This window comes from Protomyctophum bolini (genome assembly GCF_963924005.1).
Source record: "Protomyctophum bolini genome assembly, chromosome: 18".
NCBI lineage: Eukaryota > Metazoa > Chordata > Actinopteri > Myctophiformes > Myctophidae > Protomyctophum > Protomyctophum bolini.
In genome coordinates, this window is record NC_137879.1 from 29,946,223 (window position 1) to 29,972,232 (window position 26,010).

The window sequence follows — 26,010 nt, forward strand, 5'->3', positions numbered from 1 at the left end:
GAACCAGAGCCGCGAGAGCCCGGGGTCACGTTGCCCCAAATAAAACCAGGAAGAGATCTAGCGTTGAACGGCGTGAACATAACTCTGCCCCGGTTCTATTTACAAGACTGCCACTTCCTTATAAACCTTTTGCAGCAAATTTGACATCATCTGGAGCAGGGAGATTTACTGCTATACTCCAGAGAGTTTGAAATACTTGTTAGACTCTGGGGGGGGGGGGGGGGGGGGGGGGTTGTTATGATTTAAAACAGCTCCGGGAAATCGGAACATTAAAATGATTCTCTGTACCTTAAACGTTTTGTTTCTTCTGAAAGATCATTATGTGAATAGGAATGAACCTGAGGTCTCTGTGCCTGTTTTTCGGTGGAGCGTGATTCTGTTCTATCTCTGCATGATGCTTTGAACCCTGCCTCCATTAATTAGAGTATTCTGTGTCTAGGGATTCGTTAACGGGGACATCAGCCAAGTGGCTAATTGAAAAAGCATGCCAGGCAACAGGCTGGAACACCAATGACAAAGGCGCACAGCACCGACACGCACGCGCGCGCACACACAGACACACACAGACACACACACACACACACACACACACACACACACACACAGTGCTGTCCCAATCACTTGTTTAACATAGTTATTAAATATTGAAGATGAGAACGAACACACACACACCTGTGTGTACGTTCAACGTCATTCCTAGGCTGCAGTGTTTTCAAATGCAGCATGTTCTCGAGCCGTCCTCATAAAGCAACGGGGCCACATCAAAAGGGCCGTGTCCCTGCCAATCGCATTAGCGGCTCCGCTCGGCTGCATTGTGAGTGGACTTGTGTACACACACACCACCACTTGTTTGCAGTTCACGGCCACACCAGAGAAAGGGGAATGCGCCGGTAGACAAACACGCGCTGGTTCGTTCTTTTTTTTAATTTTTTTATCAGAGCGGCGGTCATGTGCCCGCCCTCTGCTCTGGGAGCTAGACGAGCCGGCGGAGACTTAGAGGAGCTTCTGGAATCCCGTTGTGTCTGTCGGGGAAATCTGCCTAAATGCCCTCTAATCCCGTTGATCCTCTGCTAAAGCCAAAACTTCCTCACCTGCCTGCCAGTCATGGGAGAGTGAGTCGATGTCCCAGGCCAGACAGGTTTTTTTTTAGCATGTTGATGTGACACTGTGTGACGTCAAAGCTCTCCCCCCCTTTTATTTTACTAAACACACAAACAAACTGAACTGACTACTAACATCTGGCTACCGATAGGAAAGAATGCCGAGTTGGATATACAATGTATATTTTGTCGTAAAAGAGGTGTGACAGTTATGGCTGACTCCCAAAAATGTAATATTCGAATGCTTTGTTCGGTGGCACGGAATTAGAACACGGAAAATATTTTTATTTATTTATTTTTTCAGCGCCTTCATCACTACAAACGCATTGTAGCATGACATGTTGAGCGCTTCTAGATCTGCTACCATTCAAAACTACGTGCTTGAGCAGCACTGCAGGGATTCATGAAATACTTTTAAATCCCCCCGCCCCCGCGGCCCGTCGTCGAAGCTTAGAATTCTGATAGTTTTTAGGGCTAGCCCTAGTGACAGTGTTAGTAGTATGTGTGTGACAGGCCTCGACCAAAGACTGTCAATCCCAGTCTTTTTCTTTATTGCTGCTTGCCTGCTTCCATAGAAAATCAAGGTTTTAAAAATCACCTCAGTCCGCCGGATGGCAACGTCGGCTCAACCACTTTGATCCGGTTGGGTGTAAGGGGCACCATGGCCTGTGGAGCCATTAGGGGCCCTTCTTTGCGTGTCTTAAGTACCAGGTCTTAAGACCTGGAGGCGTGGACAATGCGTATATCTATTTTACGTCCGAGCATAGACATGGCAACGCCCCGCCTGCCTCTGATTGGCCTACCGAGACTGCTGCTCTTGCCTGTCTTCCGAGATGCAAGGGTACTCCGTGGTGGGAAATAATACAAGAGAATGGCAACAAGCGACTACTAACTTGTAACTTTATTTTTTGTAGCCGAGGCAAACTAATATTGTTTGTGCCAACGGCATAAACAACATTAGTTTGCCTCTTCTACAAAAAAATAAAAGTTACTGTCGCGTGACAGTTGAGCTGGTTTCCACTTCAGCTACAAAGATACAAAGCTACAAATAGTGTTCATTATCCATCGTAACTCTCAGAGTCGGATTAGCACTGAGGATTTTAACGTGTATAGGATCGTTTCAATCTAATCTCTTCCCCCCATTGTCTGTTGACTCTGTTTCCATGTGATTTTCTTCCTGCTCTCTGGTTTTTGTGGGACAGAATCGGCTCAGGCTGTGTAGTCAGCCAGCCGCGCTCGCTGCGTCTCATTCCTCTCCCTTTTTTTGTGAATGGGCTACAGTATGTAATTACCTGGGCTCAGCTTTCAGTGTGGCCTGTTCCAGCAGGTCCACACCCACTGCAGACATGCACGCGACACACACACACACACACACACACACACACACACACACACACAGAAATTAAGAACGCTTAAAAAAGTGCACACATCTATCCACATGCATGCGGCACTGACACACACACACACACACACACACAGGCATAAACACAGGCCTCCCCAGCTGGAAGTGCACAGCTGCTGCTGTTTACCGTGTCGAGACCAGAAAAACATCCTGTACAGTTCTCTGGGTGAAAACCTCCCCTCGCATAATAAACACGCGGGCCCTCGGCACAGTTTGAAGCTCCACACTGGGTGGTTTCTGTGGCCTATCGAGTCAAAAGGTCCCCCCTCCCGTAGTCCCAGTGCTTGATAGACAGATCTCCTCCGTCTCATACCGGGAACCTGACGAGAAATCGGGATTAGCAAAGACTAGCGACGTGTTTTTTAGGGACATTTGGATGTGTTGCATCAGAAAACCAGCAAGGAAACGGCAAATTGCGGTCTAACCACATGAACCCTATCCTCCCTTTTTGGGAATATCATAATAGGAGAACGTTCCGCGAAAAACTCAGATCTACAATGCAGTCTCATTGCGAGTTTTTTTTTTTTCAGTGAAGAGATTTAGTGGAGTGAAGAAAGGAGGGCACATAGCATAGACTATAGGACCCTGATCAAAAAGTGTATAGGGTTTAAGTGACACAAAAGTAACTCAGTAATTTTTGTCGATAAAGGAATTATGTGGAAAAATAGTTTTATTGGATATGACGTACTGTATAATAATGATGTAGCTACTTCTTCCATTCTGAGCTTGACTACCGTAATAGCAATAGCAATAGTGTGCATTTGGTCCATTTCATTACATTAGTTGTACTTTTTCCTTTTTTCAAATTTCACCCCCAGTTCAGTTTTCAGTTTAAAAAAAAAAGATCGCCTAAATCTTAAGGCATGTGCATGTGAACACTGCATGTGAACACTGTCTGTCGGCTTTTTTTCAAATGGCAGAAGTATAAAGCGGGGCTTAAGTGATTAAGGAATGAGAACACGTCACTGTATTTGTCTTTCACGTAGCGACAGAACACACATTAGACGCGTCTATTTTAAGAACCAAACTCGTTTCATTCTTTTCCTTTCGTCTTTGTTCCGTCCAAAGATAATCAAATATACCCATGCTGCTAACATCTGGGCCCCGATAGGAAAGAATGCAGAGTCACATATACAGTGTATGTGCATTTCTCACAGAGGTGTGACATTGCCTTTCATCAGCAGAGAGGACGCTCTTGCTGGCCCGTACAGTTGTTTAGGTTTGAGCTTGACTTTGACTCGAGGTAGTTATGGCTGCTGTTGTGTCTGGCACAGAGCAAAGAAGTGGGCGAGGACACGCTGCACTTCCAAACGACTGCTGGAATGCTGTCGTGTATGTGTGTGAGTGTGTGTCTGTCAATACGTGTGCAGTTTGTTAGTGTGTGTGCTTGTGTGTGCTTGCGTGCGTCCGTGCGTGTTTTTGTGCGTGCGTGCGTGCGTGCGCGCCTGTCTGGGAGAGACTGTGAGAGAGCTTTTTTTTAAATGCGTGTGCTAAATTGTCGGTGTGTGCGTGTGCGTATGTGCCAACGCACACCAGTGTGTTTACATTTGTCTGTCTGCCTCCTGATGGTTTCAATTGACTGTCTCTTAAGCACTCTGGCTGGCATGTCAGCCGGATTCCTGTGTGGACAGAAGTATTTGCTTTTGCCTCCCAGCCTTTGACGGCAGTCATATCAGGAGAGAGGGGGGGAGGTCGCGGTCTATCTTCTGTATGTCAGTGTATCTCAAATACTTTCGAATCGAGGACCCCCAAATTAATGCGTTTTGCTGCGGACCTCCATCTGAAAATATTTTGTGCCAGGATTCCCCCCATTGAAATGTTTAAATTCTTTCTTTTTGTTGTTGCTATTTTCAAATGTATTCGATGTGTACATACTACATGGAGTTAAAAGTGGTTACAGATTTTTATGGGGTGCATACGTTGGTTAGACATTAGCCTGGCTGCCAACGGCTGATTCGTGTCTGGCTTATTAGCCAGGCTAGTTAGACATACCGACAGTCCAACAGTCATTAGTCAGACAAACCCGTGCTGTGGGTTAAAAATCACCCGTGCTGTGGTTCAAAAATCACCCGTGCTGTGGGTTAAAAATCACCCGTGGCTCCCGACATGCGTGGCGGGTTAAAACGAATCAGTGCTGAGGGTTAAAAAAAATCACCCGTGGCTTCCTGTGAGGTTAGGTTAGGGTTTGGGGGAGGGTGTCTGACTCATGGTGTGTGTCTGACTGTTGGTATTTTACTGGAACCCCCTCAATTACGGACCCCCCCCCCCCCCCGCCCGGACCCCACCGTGAGAGCCACTGCTGAATGGAAGCACTAATAACCTGTCCGTTTCTCCGTTCCTTTCTCTCCCCCTGGTATAGCGGTGGCGTTCCACAGCCCACCGGTCACCATCAAGAAAGAGCCCCAGAGCCCCGGCTCCGACCCCAGCCAGTCCTGTAGCCACAAGCAGAGCTTCAGTTACCCCAGCAGCGGAGAGCAGTGCCTTTACGCCAGGTAAAAAGATTTATACAAATAAATAAAAAAAACATACACAGAGGTCACATTGTAACTGCAGCACAGCATGGGTGCATTTGAGCAGTGGTGGGGAATAAGTACTCAAATGTTTTACTTAAGTAAAAGTATAAATATTGCGATTAGAACTACTCCTTTAACAAGTCAAAGTCCGGAAATTCAAAATGTACTTGAGTGAAAGTACAAAAGTATTGTAAGTACCCCAACTAGAAAGTACTCGCTGTGCAGAATGTGCCATTTCAAGTTTTCAAATGTGTACAAATATTTTGAAAAGAGATTTAGATATTTTCAATTTGCCGAAATGTATATAGGGCTGAAGTGTTTAATGTATGTTTTGTAACAACAATCAAAGTAACTATAATAACTAAAGTTTTCGAATAAATGTAGTGGAGTAAAAGTACAATATTTGCCACTGAGATGTAGTGGAGTAGAAGTATTAGAAATTGGAAATACTGAAGTAATTTACAAATACCTCAAAATTGTTAAATCTCTTATGGCTATTGACGTAATGAATCAATAAAACCCTTATGTTAATTGACGTAATGAATCAATAAAACCCTTATGGTTATTGACGTAATTGACGTAATGAATCAATAAAACCCTTATGGTTATTGACGTAATTGACGTAATCGTTTAATCCCCTGTAATCGGGAGCGTAATATAACAAAATGTAGCAACTTTTAGCTTGTCTGGCTAACGGCCGATGTAATCTACCTAAAACCGTCCGAAATCAGCACGTGCATGGTCGATCGCGCAAGCGCGTGGTCTTTATGTGCTTAGTTATGTGACGTAGTTATTAAAATAAACAATGATCGCTTAGCATCCCGGACATCTGATAGTGCTGCACAGTCCAAAGCTAGTACCGGATGTTATTGTTCCTTAAACCGGAAATGACCGCTCTATTTGGTCAAAATTGGCATAATGGTGACGTTACCGCCACCTTCAGGACTGAGTGTCTAATACTATAGGATTGCTGTGTGAGAATGAGATATAGTGTGTATATCACAGATTTTTCTATTGGCATTAAAATAACAAATTAAACATGAATGAATGAATAGTGCAGGCAGAAGGCACAATCCACTGTTAATTAGGCTGGCCATAAGCCAGGTGTTACTTCCCACCACTGTATTTGAGCAGGTTTCAAGCATTACTGTACCTGCAGTATGGATGTGTTGTCACTAGTGTTAATATAGCTCTCAATGTGTCTCTTTTCTGCGAGTGTTTGTGCAGTCTGTCTCGACGACATAAAAACGGAAACAAGGACGTGGAAGCACTATGTTCAGGAAACCAAACCCTGGTCAGCTCTTCATGCATAAGTCAACACAGCAAAGAGAGTGACCACACGCTATTGACCACCGCGGGCCTCACTACATGGCTCCCATTAGCCTGCTTTTGTCGTATTGACTCATCATGAAGCCCTGTGCCATCTCCCACGCACAACCGTCTTCCGAACACGTGCGTCCCGCTTGCGTTGACTATGGTTTATACTTCGCCGCGCGACAATGGCGACGCAAGTGACCGATCCTACACTGCAAAACGCTGAAAATCTTGGAGAATTTCCGGGTGTATAATGACATGCCCAAAACAGGAATGCCAGGGTTAATGTGGTTATTGTGTGTGTGTGTGTGTGTGTGTGTGTGCGCATGCTTTTGTTTCCATTTCCCAGTGCCTATGAGCAGAAAAGGGCTGCAGCGGGAGGGAAGAGCTCCTGTCCTGGAACGCCCATGTCACCCATGCAGCAGCATTACTCCCCCAAACCTGCTGTGGCCGGACGGCCCGACGCTGGCTACATGAACCCTGCTGCCTCCACCCAGCAGCCACTGCCTAGCCACAGCTACCCCATCAACCCCAGGTGACGCACACACTGATACCGTGACATGACGAGGGCTTCGTATCAAATGCACAAAAACAGCCACACGATATATGAACATATGATTTGTTATCGATTTCTTTAGTTTACCCACATCAAGTAATCAATGCCCGACTCAAGGTCCCCTCTGACCAGTTCCGACCGTTATTGCAATGATGTGTATTTTCCAAACTTCTAATCTAGAACAAGGCATTCTAATGACATACAGCAAGCTTTGGTCCCATATAAGTCTGCATCCGAGCAGACTTGATAAAAATGAAAATAAAAGATTACTGAATCAGGCCCAGGCGGTGGCGTAACCGTCTGGGCACCCGACTGGTAATCCAGTCGCAGTGTGCCGCGGGTTCGACTCCCGAGCCCGACACGGCCTTTACTGCATGTCTTCCCCCATCTCTCTCCCGTTTCCTGTCAGCCTACTGTCTGTCCCTTAAAAAAACAATAAAAGGCATAAGCCGCAAAAAAAAAATCTAAAAAAAAAAAAGATGACTGAATCAGACTACTAACGTGGGAAGTTTGGAAATGTCCTTTACATTGCTGAATATGGGTGTAAACGGCTTAGTGAATCGGGGCCCATAGACCTGCGATTTGGTTATTACATTTAGGAAGCCAAGCCCTTAGTTATAAATATTAACCCAATCTCGTCTCTCAGTTCCAGGTACCAGGGCCCTGCATCAGACCCCATGTGCACCCCGTTCCCACCGCAGGGGCAGCAGGCCTTCCAACGCATGCAGCCTGCCCCGGCCGCAGGCCCCCATGCCGGGGGTGGTGGTGGAGGAGGGGGCGGAGGACCGGGTGGTGGAGGAGGTGGAGGAGGAGGAGGAGGTGGTGGTGGTGGTGGTGGTGTGTACCATCGGCAGCACTCTGACCCTTGCCTGCCCTACTTGCAGCAGAGCTTCAAGCAGGAGTACCTGGACCCCCTGTACGAGCGGGCGGCCCACAACATGGCGGCGGGGGGCCCGGGGGGCCCTCACCCCCAGACCCACCCCCACCCCCACCCTCACCAACACCAACACCACCATCCACACCCCCACCAACAACACAGGTTCCCACCGGCCCACATGATGGTCAAACAGGAGCCCACGGACTACACTTATGACCCTGGTGAGTGACAGTCGGACACTCCACTGCATAGAGAGACCCCTTCCTTGAGGGCAAATCTATAGGAGGGGGGGAAATAACTGACATTTTAATTAGGAAACCATAAGCCATAAGCCACATTTAACTGTTTAAATACCTTTAGTGGTGACATATCTTTGGTGCATTTAGCTGCTTTTTTATTTGTCTAGCGATGACCTGAGGAGGACGCTCGCTTGCGTCAACGCCCCTCAACCACTCTGCGTGTCCAAAATAATCGCCAAGCTCTCTTTAAACCATTTAGGCCTGGCCTCGAAATAAAATAAAAATCTTCTAAATCCTCCAGTTTTCTGAAATAAACAACATAAGTTGACAAATTAATTCATACATTCATTATTTTATTGGATGATGTACAACGACAAGAGTGCCCCTCACTTCACACAGGTGTGATTTGTGATTTTTGAAAAAAATGTAAAAATCTTGAAAGTGTTTTAAAAATGTTGCATTTTTCTTCCGTGGGTCCCTGGCACAAAGAACTTTCATTTTCTGTGGCCAAATACATATCATTTTGGGAGTCCTTGGCATGAAAAAGTTTGAGAACCACTTTTTTGGAAAGCATTTGTAGAATCGACCTCTGGTCTTAATTGGTTAATTCTTAAATGTGAAGTGTGAAGTGAGGGGCGCTCTTATCATCATACACAATGTTTGTGTTAACATAATGTTTGTGTCTGCACAAACCCTCCAAGGTGGACATAGGAGGGGCTAGTGGCCCTCAAAAAGGGGATATATATTTATAATGGGGATAGCAAGGATCATTATCAAGTAGGCTCAAGGACTTTAATCACTTAAGCCTGATATACTTAATCAAAAGACAAATGGTAAACAATATTGTGAGCTTGTAGTTCTGTTATTTTTGAAAGAATGTGCTTAACCCCTCCCCGACAGGGTTAATGTGGTTAAACAAGCGCGTTTAAGTTGTTTGCAAGCGTGTCAAGCTGAAAATGCGTCAGGCCCGTCGGAACCGCTAAGCCTCACGGTGTTTGCGCGGTGCAGCTTTTCTTTTTTTTGTTGCTTTTGCCTCCACAAGAGTCTCTTTGAAGACAAATCCTCCCCTGGTGTGTGTGCAGCCAACCTTAGAACAAAATGTTCAAAAAGCCAAAACACGCTCCCCTTTTACTGTATCGGCTCCTAGACTTCCACCCCTCCTCCCCCTCGCAAACTCCTCCTTTCAACTCTATGACACTTTTGCAAAGCAAAAAAAAGGAACAACTTTTTTTTTTCTCTCTCCTTCACTATACAGTTCTCTCTCGCCTGGTCTCTGAGAGAGAGAGAGAGAGAGAGAGAGAGAGGGAGGGAGCGAGAGAGAGAGAGAGAGAGAGAGAGAGAGAGAGAGAGGGAGGGAGCGAGAGAGAGAGAGAGAGAGAGAGAGAGAGAGAGAGAGGGAGCGAGAGAGAGAGAGAAGGAGAGAGAGAGAGGCAGAGGAATTTCATTGAGAAAATGGAGGGCATAGGAAAGACTAGCGTCCCCGGCGGAGTGCTCCAGGGTTTCAGGTTGCACTGTTGGCTTCCTTTTTCTGCAGGCAGATGAACTCATAATGGAAAAATGAGCGTGGCCGCAGCAACCTGAGATGCTCACTGGCTGGCCTGGAGAAGAGAGAGGGGGGCTTAAGTTGAAGGGATTGAGGGTGTGTGTGTGTGTTGGGGGGGGGGGGGGGGGGGGGGAGGAGAAAGGAGCCTTCTCTGTTAGTTGGTATGACAACTACGCTGTAAAACTCCTGAGTGTTAATGTAACTCTTGACGGTGTAAAAATTGACCTGTACGAGTGTGTAGCCCCAGAGCATTGTTCCAACTCTCTCTTCCAACTCTCTCTCTGTCTCTGTCTCTCTCTCTCTCTCTCTCTCTCTCTCTCTCTCTCTCTCTCTCTCCCCTCCCCTCCCCCCCCATGTGAAGGGAGGGATATGGTGAAACACTTAATTCACCTGTGTTCTAGCCGTTATACACAAGTGTGGAATTGACTCTGTGACACTGAAAAAATAACGGACCTGAAATGGTCGGTCCTGCAGTGCTGCCCCCCTTTATAAGCACAGGAACGGGTGCCTCCCAAGCTCTGAACCTGGCATACTTTATGCATAATGAACACCCGAGGATCGTCGACCTAAATTCCATTTAGATTTTTTTTTCTTTACTTTTGTTGTTAATGTTTTTTTTTTCTTTTTGTACCCGTACCTTTTGATAGGGAGTGGAAGACGGATAGCCCTGACAAAGTTGAGCTTTGTGCTTTCAGGAGCCTTGAGCAGGGACGAGAGAAAGGCCAACAAAAGGATGTTTGTCTGTGGATAAAAGTGTGTGTGTGTTGCCGGGAGGCCATGGCCGCCAGAGAGGTGTGTCTGTGAAATGCTTGATTTATAGTCCGTCGTACGGCTGTGTCATGCGCCGAAAATAGCTGATTTACATGCTCACAACGCATCGCGGATGTGACGTGGTGTGAGCTTGTAGATCGGCACCCCTTGAGAAGGTGTCTGTTGGACGAAATAGTTTAGTGTGTGTGTGTGTGTGTGTGTGTGTGTGTGTGTGTGTGTGTGTGTGTGTGTGTGTGTGTGTGTGTGTGCGTGCGTGCGTGTGCGCGCTTACACTTCGTACGACGATGGCCAGCTGCAGTTGCCTGTTCACAAATAAATAACCGTTGCAGGGGAACAAAAAACTAGATTATAGTGCCATTTATCGCTCGCCCATGTAATTTCTCCACTAATGTAAATGCCCTTTTACACTGCTTTTCAAAAGATTCAATGCCTCCTATAGCCCATCACTCAGGCCTTAATGTCAGCGACGAAAGGCATTTGCCAAGGAGAAATCTGTTTGAATCTGTAAACTGTAGAGTGAACAAGTAATGTTCTCTCCTTCATGAAAAAGACCACAGAAGCGTCCCTTGAGCTATAGGCACTTTCCCCACAACTAGTACTGTTCTTTCTATTCTGTGGGTTCTTTAAAAAAGTTGAATCTGAAGCTCCACTTCACTCCCCACAGGTACAAGCAGAGAAATGCTAGGTGTGACAAGACTGTGATAACGGCAACACAACGAGAACAATATTACTGGATATGATTTGAAAGGAAAAGAAAAGTGTGCTCCTTGGAGCAAAGATCTCTGCTATAGGCTGGGTTGCCTTCTAGGGGAGGGATACCCGACCGAAACCTGTCGGACGTATTTTCATAAGTGATGGTCGGGATTGGGATTGTTCGTCTCTGTGTCAGGCTTCCCGCTTTACGTGGCAATGCTCTGCGTGGTCCTGACAGCTGTGTTCATGGGAAGGGAACACAACATGACATGCTTTGAGATATAAATGTGGATGATGGGAGTTAATTTCGAAAACGTGCTGTAACACTAACACGTTTTGTGTGACAGTGTAAAACTAAAACTATTACTGCGTCGGCTTGGGCTTGGGCCGGGCGCTTGGTCTCAGGCACTACGCTGTTGGTCTAGGGACGGGTTTGGACAGAAAGTTTTGGCCCAATCCCAGCTGTTGCCTACCCAGGGCTGTGTTAGTGATGGGGTCATGGGGTGCAGGCGTCAGGACACGACGAAGCTGGGGGGTGCCGCCCTATAGGCAGAAGTGAAAGCACTTTTCAAGGTGCGCTGTAGAGGCCCTTCATCATACGATTTCAATTTGGGGATGATGGCTGTATGGATGTGTGCATATATGGTGTTTTTGTAAGAAATAGTCCCCGTCCACAGTTTTGTGAAGGTAATTACAGGCAAATGATTTGGAGCGTCAAAACCCCTGAAATAACTTTAGGCTCTTTGTTGTATCTAGGCCCCTCAATGTGCGTACATGGGACGCTGTGTTCCTGATGTGTGGCATTTATGGCATAAAATGGGTCCCTCGCAAAAATAACGACTCTAATCACGGATTGGAATATGAAAGATCCATACATGTATATCACATGACTCCACCGATTTGTGTGCATTTTGGACTGGATCTGTGGGTAGTAATGAACAATTGGTGTGACCTATATTGGATAGTATCATCATGCTCCAAGCAATGCAGGGGGAAACAAATGGATGTACCACCTACGGTACAAAAATGTGAAGTGGCCTATTATAGCGCCACCATGAGTCTTCCTTACTGGGAGTGTAGATGTTTCATGCCGATCGGGCCCATTTTGGTTCTTATTGCGAACGCAGTGAGCACTAACTATGAGACCTAGCAGAACACACACACACACACACACACACACACACACACTTAAAAAAAACTAAAAGAATAAACTTTAAAATAATAAATAAAAACACGCACGCACGCACACATACACACTAAATAAAATAAAATAAAACTTTACTTAAAAAAAATCTTAAACACGTAAAAAAAGGAGAACTTAACTTAAAAAAAGGAGTACGTAATTTATTCGAATTGTTGTTATTGCAATTTACGAGCTGCATTCGCTTCCCGTGTTCGCGCGTCTTACTTGTTCTTTTGTTTATTTTTCATGTCCTTTTTTATTTTAAACTAACCTCAGCATTGAGCCCCGGGTTTTGAGACACCTCAAGCACTATCTAGTCTGCGTCATTCCAAACAGTGTGTTTGCATGGTGGTACCTGTCCTTTGTAATCCTAACTGCTCTACTCAAACATCTACCCCACTGTCCAGCAGTGACGGGTGGAAGCTCCCTGTGATAAATGCAGCCGAACAAACCACCTGCTGTAGGCCTCGCAGATCCCTGGGAATGGCTATTAATTTACGGCTCCCGTCAGGATTCTTTGAGTGGTAGCAGAGTAGAATTAAGGACTTTCAGGACGTTCTAGTCTGTGAGCGTTCAGGACTGCCTGAGTTGGTACAGATGTTTGTCTGGATTTCTTTGCCACAGACTCTCTGTGTGCGTTCTCCAGGTCAGGTCTTGTGTGTTTTGCACACAGAGTTGACTTGACGCTGTTCACTCTCCACTGGTTCCCCATTGATCAAGGGACATTTCTTGCAGAAGTCCACGATCATCTCCTTGGTTTTGCCGTTTGGTGTTACATTTCCGACGTCATCAATGCCTGACCGTTAACTTAAATGAACAGAAGCCTTTCCCAATTCCATAACATAATAAGAAGACTTGCTAAGGGGAACGAAATCTAAAACGGAGGTAGTATACATTGTAGAGGCGGCGTGTCAAATCCCTGAGTGTGTAGTTCTGAGAGCCAGTTTCACATACAAATTGGCATCCCGTCACCTAATCACCGCCCATTGTGTGCAGATGAAAGACACAAAATGACCACGACACTGCCCACCAATTGACCCCGGCGCTCTCACACCAGACGCCCACCACCCACACCCCGTCACTCGCTCCCCCGGTGTGTGAGGCAGATTGGTTACAGTGTGATGGAGCGCTGCTGCTCCTCCTGCCTCCCCGGAATGGAGGTCTTCGTTTTCCTCCAGTGGCGTCTTATCGTGGCCCGCACGGCCCTGCGTCTGCATTCCCCAGGAGTGAGTCACAGCCCCCCCCCCCCCCCCCCCCCCCCCCAGAACGGCGAGAGGCACTTTTTGGATTATTCACCGCTAAATCCTCAGTGTTCATTTCACCTTTGAGAGTGTTTCCTGTCAACCTACCATGAAGGCAAACAGCCCAAAGTAATATCTGGGGGAAAAAAATCGCATAAAGACCTGCATATTTCATCGCATAATCAAGGATTTTAAGCTGCATATTCAGCATTATTATTCTAATATTAAAAATTCACATTTGAGAGTGTGAAACAAGTGTTCATTAAACTCAGAGGGTCAATGTGGGTCCGTGTTAATATACACTTTACAAATTACACATTTCGCTGTGGATTTAAGCTGCTCATAAGTCATGCAGTCGAGTAACGCACAGGCGACACCCTGGCAGCTCTGCTCAGCACGCCACGGACCGACTCCTCACAGCGCGTTACGAGGCCGCCTCACAAGTGTTCCAGCTTGCTAAGAATTTGCTGCGAGGTTAATGAGGGAAATATAAAATCTATTTTGGCGAATGCAGCTATTTGAGACAGTCAATGATGTGCCCGGACAAAGCACGGACATTGTATACTGTACAGCTTCTTTTTTTTTTACCCCGTAGCCGGGCGCAGGTGCTTAGCCTAAAAATACCAGGCAAGACAAGTGATACGATGATAATTCAGAGTTTTGCCCTTGCAGCCGGGAGCGCTATAGGATGAGCCCTCTGTGATATTCACATACTGTAACACCAAATGGAGGATTTGTGATCATGTTCGGAGAGGGACAGATCTCTGAAGAGAAGCCCTGTTTGAGGGGGGGGGGGGGGGGGGGGGGGGGTGGAGTGTTTTATCCACTTAAGGTTAGCTACAGTTATACAAGCTCATTCTGAGTGCTTTTTTTATGGGTAAAACATGAATTCAGTTGAATTAAATTCCCTTTAGTGTCATTACAGGCGCAGCAAACTAAAAACTCATTAAAATGAAGAGAAATTGAGACATTTCAACCTATAATATTTAACCTATTTTGGGGCGGGAACCCCTTTTGGTGTTTTAAACATTATGTTATAATTTAGATATTGAAAAATATCAGATCTACATAGTGCGCCACCGAGTGGCGCACTGTGAGCTATTTTTGAAAAATCGTGAAAATATTTATTTCAGAAAACTGGAGGATTTAGAAGATTTTATTTTTATTTTGAGGTCAGGCCTAATGGGTTAAAGCAAAGAAAGTGAAAATGTAATTAAATTAACATAACATAAAGTTAAACTATTGTCCATAGTAGATACACAATAGTATTGTCCATATTGTGCTTGTAGACACGTCACGTCATTGGCAGTATTGACAGACATACGGACGGACTGACGCATTGTTGCCCCTGTTGCAGTGGGGCAATAAGGAACCATTTTGTCCACAAAGGGTTTAATACATATCCACTTTTTTGAGTTCCTTGATAAATGGAACCAATGCTGTAAGCACCAGTCCACTGATGTGTGCTAATTGCTTTCAGATGTGCCTGGCTGTCCCTCCATGTACCACCACAATGAGGGCTACTCCAACCCCCAGCACAGCAATGAAGGTAAGGCTCATATGTTACTCTTAATCTGCATGCCTTCTATCTTAAGGACCACTGTGCACTTTTACCAGAAAGAGTTATATTTGCTCCATGCATATATGACTCCCAAAAAAAGATTTTTAGTGGAACCATTTTATGTAGACTTAAGACCTTTATGAAAATCTCACATGGTTCTCTCTTAGAAGAACCATTTTAAATGTATAGAATGTTCTATTATGGATACTTTATTTTTTAATCGATTAACTCTCAGGTCCAGTGTGAAGTAAATGTGCTTTCATCTTGTCCATAGTTACGTACAGGCTAAAGTGCAAAAGGCTTGTTAAACAATAGTCATTTAATAGTTAAAGACAATGTAGACGGGATGGGATTCTTTCTATTGCACGTACCGGATCTCTCTCCTGCCCATCCTTTATCATAACGGAGCCTTGCCCTGGCTGGAGCCTTGCGGTCATTGGCTAACCGGCCTGGAGTGTTCGTGTTTCCATTGGCTAACCGGCGGTGTGCCTGTGTTTCCATTGGCAGGGGCCCTGGCCTCACCCCCCGCCTCAAGAATCCCTGGATAAATATTACTCCTGGAAAAAGCTAAAGTATTTTTCCTAGTGAGAAAAGGGAAAACAATCCACCCATTCACTCCCATTGTTTGTGACACCGTTTGTAGCTATTTTGCCCCACATTCAGCCAGTCAGGACAGGACAGTGGAAGACCTTTTCACCAGTTAAAACCCTAAATACTGAGTTTACCGGAGTCCCTCAGGGGTCTACAATAGGCGTCCTCCTTTGGCTATTTTCACGTCTATATCTTTGGTGTAGATTAGACGGAACAATCGACACTCTCCCAACGTGATGCATCGGTAGCTTGTAGATCTGCTACTTTTGCCAAATGTTCTCCTCGGAATAGTGAGTAGGGACGCTAAGTGCCATGTGCTTAAATAGTCCACAAAATCTGTTGAGAGGAGTAGTAGTAGTAGTAGTGTTGCTCAGACGTTTACAGGTCCTGGAATCGAGCAGAACTGTCCTAATCCGTCACAGATATTTGCAGGGCGAAATGCTCTCACTCTCAACAAGCCCTCCACTCTACTCTTGGTGGAGTGGATCAGGAGGACACACTTACTGCTTAATGTTATTCATGGGTGAATACACCCTTGTATTTCGTTGAGATGTTATTCATTAAGCCTGGCGTGGAGCCCAAATGGCTAATTTCACTGTAATTGTGAGAGCACAGAGAAAGGCCACTTGAAACACTCACACAGTCCCCCCCCCCCCCCCCCCCTATCTTTGCAGGCTATCTGTTTGAAAACGATTCCCGAGTGGTCCCAGAGAAATTTGAGGGTGAGTCATAATTCATAATTTCTGTATATGCATGTTTGCACTAATACACAAAGGCTTTGGTCAAACCAACATATAGCAGCATGACCAAATCACCACACACACAAACACACACACACACACACACACACACACACACACACACACTATTACCGTGAAACACCACAATCCACTCGGGAAGGTGTCAGTTGGTACGAAATAGTTATGGGTGACGGCACTTAAGAGTATCTATCTCCAATAGAGAAACACAAGCCACACAAAGCAGGCACAGTTGGCTCTGTGCTTGGCATCAAATCCCTATCTACCCCATCTTGAATGGGTATTGGAGCTCCCTGTGTATCAGCTAGCATCCCCTATACACAATAAGCACTGGAGGGGTCCGTACGTAACAGGTGAACTACATCAGGTTAGGAGCTCAGCTGGTTGGGTCTGGTTTCTCTGTGGCGCAACGTGTCGTGTAGGGCTCCTATGTCAGGGTGGGAACGGTGACAGCCAGTTTCCCATGCCTTCTTTTCGAGATTGACGCGCTGAAGGAGATTGAGTGGAGAGCCTGGAGGCTTTAGCACTGGTTGAACAACTGAAGTGCACCAGTAACATAGCCGAGGTCCTCATGTTCCCACACTTGTGTACCGAGTATCCAGTAACCGGTAAATAACTAACTCTATAGCCAAACGCATATCGATGCCAATTAGCATATTGCCCATCCCCTGTTTTTGTCTCACACATTCCTTTTCCTACGGTTCGGCTTGTTGGTGTACAGTATACATCCCAGTCCAACAATGTACTACTAATGCATGTACGTTACTAACTTAAATAGAACGTTAACATGCCGGGAGCGATGCGGTACAAAATCACAAATGACATCTGTACCTTGGATGGATGCCGATCACCATGGACAGACAGTCCATGGTTCGTAGTTTTAAGGCTTTGAAAATCCTACTTTGAACAGAGGTCTATGCGGCCGTGTGCAAAGATCCTGGTGCTGGAGGTGTCGGAGGCGTTGGTATGCTGAACCAATGTTAAAAGCTGATTTTCGGCCTAGCCGCTTCATATTATTGTATAAAGGGGCGAGATACTGATATAACCGGAGTTGGCAATAAAAACAAAATGAAATGTCCGCCTCATCCAGGTGAAGTGAAGCAGGAGGGTGGTGGCGTGTTCCGCGAGGGCACGCCCTACCAGCGCCGTGGATCCCTGCAGCTCTGGCAGTTCCTGGTGGCCCTGCTGGACGACCCCGGTAACGCACACTTCATCGCCTGGACCGGCCGCGGCATGGAGTTCAAACTCATCGAACCTGAGGAGGTACGTCGTCTGCAGTCATCGGGATCTGATTTCTAAAAAAAAAAAAAAGAATTCTCCAGCGTCAGATGCAACACACAACTTAATTTATGGAGGCTAACCTTTTTTCTTTCTTTCTACAATTTCCTTCTTTTTTTCCCCTTTTTTTTAAAGATTTGTTTTGGCAATATTGACTGTTTTACAGCACTTTCATTCAAGAGCACCAAACAAAAGATGAACAAAGAATCTGAAAAGGATTTCACCACTGCAACAGGCTGTGGTTTGCATTACATTAAACAGAGCATTCCTAGGTTGCGTCCTATGACAATTATGAACACGCCCATGGTGTTTGTAATGCTTAATTAACATTTTGCATCCGGGATGATGTAGATCAGCTGTGCGTGACACCATTGTATAAATTGGGCATTGAGAGTGCACACAAGTATAGCTAAATCAATGCTAGTGTAGTGGCCACCATTTATGTGTGTCTCCTCCTGGTCTTACAAATATTCAACCAATGAAAAGTATTAACAGGAGCTTGTCACTAAATCTCCTAACTCTAAACCGGTCCATCGGAACACATTTTCTTCCTGAAAAGTATGCCTTTTCTTTTTCCAGATACAAGGTTTGCGGATGTCTATACGATCCTTTGAGATCGATTCCTCTTCGCTTCGCTTTTCTTTGCACCTAAACAATGTTGATAGGGAGGTGACGAGGAGGAGGAGGGCGCTGGGATCTGAGTTGTGATGAATTCATGTTAGCAGACAGGGTTTTTAAAAACAAAGCACAGATCCCAGTGATTAGAAGTGAGATCTGGCCTCTGTCCTCACGATGCTCTGTACTCTGATCCCTGCTCCATTAGTCTCCCATACATTATTCAGCACATGAAACAATAGATTGATACAAAATGAAGGACAAGCTCTATCGCCGAATCATGCACCCCCACCCCTCCTCTTTCCCTCTCCCTCCCTCTCACCTCCTCACATTTCTTCGGGTCTGGGCATTTTTTCGCAATGTTTAACCCATTTTGGGCGGAAACCCCTTTTTGGTGTTTTACTAATGTTATACTTTAGCTATTGAAAAATAGCAGATCTACAAGCACGGCACTCTGTGCTTGTAGGTCTGCTATTCTTGAAAATTCGCGAAAATGTGGAGCAAACCTTTACAAATTTTCGTTCTGAAAGAATATGTTCAACTCAAATGTTTCAAATGGGGGCCAATTACATATACTTTTGGGGGTCCTTGACATGAAAATGTTTGAGACGACTGACAGAAAACATGGGTTTTTCAGAAAACGTAGATTTAGAAGACATGTGTAGAATCGTCCTCGGGTGTAAATGGGTTAAGTCTGCGGCTTTGATTGGCCGTATCAGCCGGATGGTCCATCATGCATTTGGACGCGGCCCTGCAGTACGCTAGATAGGCCTACTGTCATTCCCATTATCTTTTTTTTTTTTACTGTACATTAAAAATGAATGGGTCCAGGAGTTTTTACAAGAGGCAATTAGGGGCTGAGTGCTCGGAGATCAAACGGAGCCTCTGGCTAGGCCAGCCACCGTGGGATATGACCCGTCACCTACTGAGTCATGAGCCTCCTCTCCTCTCCTCGCTTTGTCTGTCCTCGCAGAGTGTCTCTTCTCCTCCTGCACCCTCCCTGCCCAAATCTTTACAACCTCCTCCAGCGCTTTACACACCCCCGCCCCCCCCACACACACACACACACACACACTTACTCGCACAATACCCCAAGACGTTTGTCAACACAAAGATTCACATTTCCAACTTATCCCCCCACTTGGGATGAGAGACTACTAGCGACTCATCGAGAGGTTAGTGTGCTGCTGCTGTTGTCGGCCCCAAGTTCAACCTGGGTTTGGGGGACAGTATTTCATAGCCTGCCCATGACAAGCAGCCGCTGACTCTTATTTCACTGCACACACTGTGGGACTCTGGTTGCATTCAAGTGGTAATGGGTTACATAAAAAGGAAGTGAATCCACATGTTGGGGACTCGCCCTGCATGCCTACACAGATGGAGAGGGAGAACTGAGGCCTTTGACTTATCGCTGAGGACCCCTAGTGGTTAAATGGCAGAGTTGTGACTCACAGTGGTGTGTTATCATCTTTTCGCTGGTTCAATTGTGGGATCAGTTATTGTTCAACCAAAGAATCTTCACTTGGAATTGTTTCAGAAATGAGAGAGAGGGAGAGAAATATATGTTGAAACATCTTTTAGAAAAAAAAGACTGTGTTCTTTGAAGCCTTCTAAAGTGTACCCAACTGTCCAGTCAGTCACCCATGAAGGAACCCAGGCCCCAGCCACCAGAGCTGAACCATCCCAGATGCGTAACCACCTCTTTTCTTCTCCCTCCCGCATTCCCCTGCTCTGCTATTCTCTCTCTGCGGTTTTCTCCCTCCTTTCTCTTCCTCCTGCCGTAGGTAAAATTCAGACTGCTGCAATATTTCACCACAAGTGTTCTAAATAAATGTATATTTTACAGTGTCATGCACCGAAGGCGAAAATAGATGATGTACAAGCGAAGCTTGTAGCTTGGTTATTTTCGGCATGCGTTACGGTGTGGGGCTTCCAAAGTGATTCTTTGGTCTGATTCTTTGGCTTTATTGTGTCTCCTCAGGTTGCCAGGCTGTGGGGCATGCAGAAGAACCGTCCGGCCATGAACTACGACAAACTCAGCCGCTCTCTGCGGTACTACTATGAGAAGGGAATCATGCAGAAGGTATTTTATTTACAATATTTTGAGCTTTTCAGCTTTAATGAAAATGTTCTAGTTTCTTCCTTTTGCTTTTTTTTTGTTATCACACTTGGACTTTAGCGGCTGCAGGTTGGAGGGTGCATACGTTGGTTAGACATACTGACAGTCCGACAACACCGTCGATTCCCGACATGCGTGGCCGGTTACAACTAAGCAGCGGAGGGTTAAAACTCTCCCATGGCTCCCGACATGCGTGGCAGGTTAAAACGAACATGTGGCAGGTTGAAACGCTCCCATGGCTCCCGACCTGCGTGGCAGGTTAAAACTAACCTGTGGCAAGTTAAAACTAACCCATGGCTCCCGACCTGCGTGGCAGGTTAAAACTAACCTGTGGCAAGTTAAAACTAACCCGTGGCTCCCGACATGTGTGGCAGGTTAAAACTAACCTGTGGCAGGTTAAAACTAAACCATGGCTTCCTGTGATGTGAGGTTAGGTTTAGGTTTTTGGTAGGGTGTTGGGCTAATGCCTGTCGCACTGTTGGTACGTCGGACCCAACGCACGCACCCGCAGGTTGCAAGGGTTATAAGGTTCTGTACAAATCTCCCCACTATCAGTGCATAACACAACAGCATTTAACGAAACAAATCGGAAATACATGTCACAAAACAAATTAGTGAAACGGAAAACACAACGTTTCACAAAACAAAATAGCAAGGCAGAAAAAACACATGTTGCAAAATGAATTAGGTGAGAAAACAGAACACAGAAAGGGTACAAACTAAATCAGTTACTGATTTGACATTTGATGTTAGTCTGGATAACAAGACAAACAAGGATGATCAATGGTTCCTCTGTCTTAAAAATAAAAGCGTATAATCCGTAGAAATCTTTTATTGAAAAGAGATAATAACGTTGTATTTCATTATTGTGCTTTCATGCTTTTGAGCGGTGCCTAACCGCTCCATTGACTGGCCGTGTGTGTATGTTTGTACTCTGTCTGTCTGTCTGTTTAGAGTACGAACAGCTGCAATACTACTGGGTGACCTAAAGTGGCACTGTTGAGCAGCAGATCCTGCAACGCTCAGTTCACACGGGTGTGATTTTTCCATATACTACCGGGTTTGGGTCACTACGTAGCCCTCACATATAGGGTGCGTTCGCATATAGCACACTGAGCGCACTGTGCAATACAAACTAATAGTGTGAGTGTGCTCCCGGTGTGCATATCTGAACGCACCCAATATAGTTTGTAATAGAGTAATAGAGTTCTGGTTGTTATGCGGCGGCCCTCACATCTGTGTCGCGCCGCCAGTCCCACTGATATATAATAATAATAAAACTTTATTTGTATAGCACCTTTCATGACATGAAATGCAGCTCAAAGTGCTTTACAGAACAATGGAGAATAAAAGAAAAGCAAGGCAACGACATAAAAAAAAAAAACAAGCAGTAATGCAATACAGTGAGGACATGAATAACAAAAAAATAAAAGATCAATTAAAAGCAATGTTGTAGAAGTGGGTCTTGAGCTGAGCTTTAAAAATGTCTACAGAGGCTGCCTGACGAAGGTACAGTGGGAGCTTGTTCCATGCCGACGGCCCGTAGAAGCAAAAAGCTGCTTCCCCGTATTTTTTAGTTGCCATTTTTTTAGGCAAAGCGAGCAGGCCAGCAGTGGAAGACCTTAGGGGGGCGGTTTGGGACATATTTAGGCAGTCATGTAGGTAGGAAGGTGCGAGACCATTGAGAGCTTTATAGACAAGATATATGGAGATCTCTGTATCTGTCAGTCCTTGTCCCTTTTATGACCATATATGGAGATCCTAATGTCTCCAGTATTTGCCCATGCAGTATCATCATCAATCACTGATGATGATACTGTATGGATGTCCAGGTTGTCCCTTTTATGCCCATATATGGAGATCCCTAACTTTTGATCTCTGTACCTAAATACAAAATGGAACGGAGTAGTCTGCCACTACCACGTGAACCTTTTTATTATATATATAGGGGGTCTCTTATGCCCGTTTTGTGTGATAAAAAGGGGCGTTCTTGTTGTCGTACATCATCCAATAAAAAAATGAATATACTTCTTCATGAATTAATTTGTCAACTTTATGTTATTATCTTTTAACCATGATGATACAATGTTTAAAAAAAACTCATCTTTTCACCACGTGTAAGATGACAACTGAATTTATGTGATAGACGATTTGCTCGTCCACACATGACATAATTCTCCTTTCATTGTCAATGGCATTTAATGTTGTTGCCACAAAAAGCTGATTTGTTCAGACAAATTCCCCTTTCATTGTCAATGGCAAAAGGACAAAAAGCTGTATATAGGAGCGCTCCACAAAAAATGAGCGCAGAAAATTGAAGGCGCAAATTGTGATTGGCCGGAACTAGAAGATGTATGATGATTTATGATGATAAGATGTTCAGTGTGAATGGCCCTCTAGGCTGCTCAACAGTGCCACTTTAGGTCACCCAGTGGTATTGCAGCTGTTTGTACTCTCACTTCACACAGGTGTGAGGTTTCTTTTTAACTCAACCCTTCCTCTGTGTCCGCAGGTGGCAGGGGAGCGCTACGTTTACAAGTTTGTGTGCGAGCCCGAGGCCCTCATCTCCCTGGCCTTCCCTGACAATCAACGGCCCAGCCTGAAGGCCGAGTTTGAGCGCTACGTCAACGAGGAGGACACGGTGCCTCTGTCGCACCTGGACGAGGCTGTCTCCTATCCCCCGGAGCAAGGCTCCCAAAACATGGGGGCCGGCCAGACCTACTCCAAAGGATACATGTACTAATGGCAACCCCACCCTCCTGCCTTCAGAAACCTTTACTCTTGTCCCTACCCATCATCATACATGCCCCAATCGCCCCATCTCTTGCACATGCCCACCCCATCCACGTGTATATAAGGCTATGGTGTTTTTTCTTTTTGTTTTTTGTTCTTTTGTTTAAATTAATCTCTAGGGATGTTTTTTTTTTCTTTCTTTTTTTTTTCTTTTTTTTTTTATGAGTTTGTAAGAGCTGCATTCCTCTCACTTCTGAGGCCTATTCAATCCATAAACATGATTGTGGTTAAAGAGATTGCTTAATAAAGACCCATATTACTACTCTAAGAAGACTCCAAGCTGCTCTTTCTTCTGTTGTATGTGACCGGATACAGTGCTTGGTGCCACGTGTAGGCCCTGGTCATTTTTAGTTTTTTATTTATTTCTTTTTTATGAAGGTACGTGTATGCTTTAAAATGATGTGATAGTTCAAGGGGGAGGGGCCTTCGGATGGCAGTGTAGAGTAGGCACGACATTGAGGAGTAGAAACCATCCCGGTCGCGTGGTTGATCTAACGTGTGTGTCACTGTGAAGGACTGGCCCCATGAAGTGAACGTAGTTGGCGTAGTAGACGCCAACATGACGATTTTGACGTAGGCTGTTGAGGTTGAGCAAGAATAGCGTGTTTCAGAAAAGTAATATTTAAACAGTTTTGGCGAATGCAATGTAGTCTATATGTTTTGTGGGAGTGTGCAGGTTTTATTTTGCATAGAGAGATGTGTGGTGGAAGTGTGGTTTGGTCGGAGATAGAGCACGAATGAACGGCCATGTGCTCATGTACCCCCTGTCTATTAGGTCAGAATTTTTTTTTGAGGATTTGAAAAAAATGACGAAATGACAAAAACGATGGGTTATAGCCCATGTTTTTTTAAATTTTGAAAAAAAAAAGTTAGCCTCGTTTCTCATCATTTTGGACCGTGGGCTATAGCCCATATCGTACGGCATACTATAGCGCGCCGTTTTTCATCATTTTTGAGGATTTGAAAAAAATGACGAAATGACAAAAACGATGGGTTATAGCCCATGTTTTTTGAAATTTTGAAAAAAAAAAAGTTAGCCTCGTTTCTCATCATTTTGGACCGTGGGCTATAGCCCATATCGTACGGCATACTATAGCGCGCCGTTTTTCATCATTTTTGAGGATTTGAAAAAAATGACGAAATGACAAAAACGATGGGTTATAGCCCATGTTTTTTGAAATTTTGAAAAAAAAAAGTTAGCCTCGTTTCTCATCATTTTGGACCGTGGGCTATAGCCCATATCGTACGGCATACTATAGCGCGCCGTTTTTCATCATTTTTGAGGATTTGAAAAAAATGACGAAATGACAAAAACGATGGGTTATAGCCCATGTTTTTTTAAATTTTGAAAAAAAAAGTTAGCCTCGTTTCTCATCATTTTGGACCGTGGGCTATAGCCCATATCGTACGGCATACTATAGCGCGCCGTTTTTCATCATTTTTGAGGATTTGAAAATAATGAAAATATGAAAAAAACGATGGGTTATAGCCCATGTTGTTTGACATTTTGAAAAAAAAAGTTATCCTCGTTTCTCATCATTTTGGACCATGGGCTATAGCCCATATCGTACGGCATACTATAGCACGCCGTTTTTCATCATTTTTGAGGATTTGAAAAAAAATGAAAAAATGAAAAAAACGATGGGTTATAGCCCATGTTTTTTGAAATTTTGGAAAAAAAAACGTATCCTCGTTTCTCATCATTTTGGACCATGGGCTATAGCCCATATCGTTCTAGTCAGGGTTCTAGTCTCCTGAAGAACATTTTCACTGTCCATCTAAATTCTAAAAGGCTGGTTAAATGAGACATGGGCTATAACCCATCGTTTTTTTTCATATTTTCATTATTTTCAAATCCTCAAAAACGATGAAAAGCGGCGTGCTATAGTATGCCGTACGATATGGGCTATAGCCCATGGTCCAAAATGATGAGAAATGAGGATAACTGAAATTGTCGTAGTGGTTAAGATGTTGGCTTTCCACGTGGGAGACCAGGGTTCGATTCCCGGCTGTTACACTATCATACAAAAGAAGACCTCAACAGCCCTAAGAAAGATCTGATTAATATGATGCTGTGTTATTTAAACTTTACTAACTGAAGGCTAACGAACAAAAGATCACTTCAAAATTACCAGGAGACTTTGCCTGAGAGTGTCTGACTGATGGTGCAGTGGTCTAATCATCAGGGTTTCAGTACAGACATTCCATGTTCAAGGCCTGTTCCTCCTACAGCTCAATGCTGCAGTAATTTGAACCTTTCAAGGCTAGAATAAAAAATAAAAACTCAAAAGCACCCGGAGACATCTGCTGAATGCCCAAAGGTGCCGTGGCGTAATGGTGTGGAGCGCTTGGCCCGATGCCTCTGCTACAGTGAGTTGGCCGGTTCAAGTCCCATGTCATGACATCAAGGTGCTGGAGGACCATCGGGAGTTCCTCCTACAGCTCAATGCTGCAGTAATTTGAACTTTTCAAGGCTAGAATAAAAAATAAAAACTCAAAAGCACCCGGAGACATCTGCTGAATGCCCAAAGGTGCCGTGGCGTAATGGTGTGGAGCGCTTAGCCCGATGCCTCTGCTACAGTGAGTTGGCCGGTTCAAGTCCCATGTCATGACATCAAGGTGCTGGAGGACCATCGGGAGTTCCTCCTACAGCTCAATGCTGCAGTAATTGGAACTTTTCAAGGCTAGAATAAAAAATAAAAACTCAAAAGCACCCGGAGACATCTGCTGAATGCCCAAAGGTGCCGTGGCGTAATGGTGTGGAGCGCTTGGCCCGATGCCTCTGCTACAGTGAGTTGGCCGGTTCAAGTCCCATGTCATGACATCAAGGTGCTGGAGGACCATCGGGAGTTCCTCCTACAGC

At 45.0% G+C, this 26,010-nt stretch overlaps 1 protein-coding gene across 2 annotated transcripts in view; it reads left to right on the forward strand.

Moving 5' to 3' along the window:
• etv4 (ETS variant transcription factor 4) overlaps positions 1-23,403 on the forward strand; it is a 42,593-nt gene extending 19,190 nt beyond the window's left edge. For both annotated transcript variants that reach the window (XM_080789219.1, XM_080789220.1), the window contains 8 exons: positions 4,862-4,994; positions 6,679-6,864; positions 7,532-7,983; positions 14,913-14,981; positions 16,259-16,306; positions 17,433-17,605; positions 20,217-20,318; positions 22,867-23,403. In XM_080789219.1, coding sequence (XP_080645345.1) covers positions 4,862-4,994; positions 6,679-6,864; positions 7,532-7,983; positions 14,913-14,981; positions 16,259-16,306; positions 17,433-17,605; positions 20,217-20,318; positions 22,867-23,097 — 1,394 coding nt within the window. In that variant the 3' untranslated portion in view covers positions 23,098-23,403. The remainder of the gene's footprint in view (positions 1-4,861; positions 4,995-6,678; positions 6,865-7,531; positions 7,984-14,912; positions 14,982-16,258; positions 16,307-17,432; positions 17,606-20,216; positions 20,319-22,866) is intronic.
• The last annotated feature ends 2,607 nt before the right edge of the window (positions 23,404-26,010 follow it).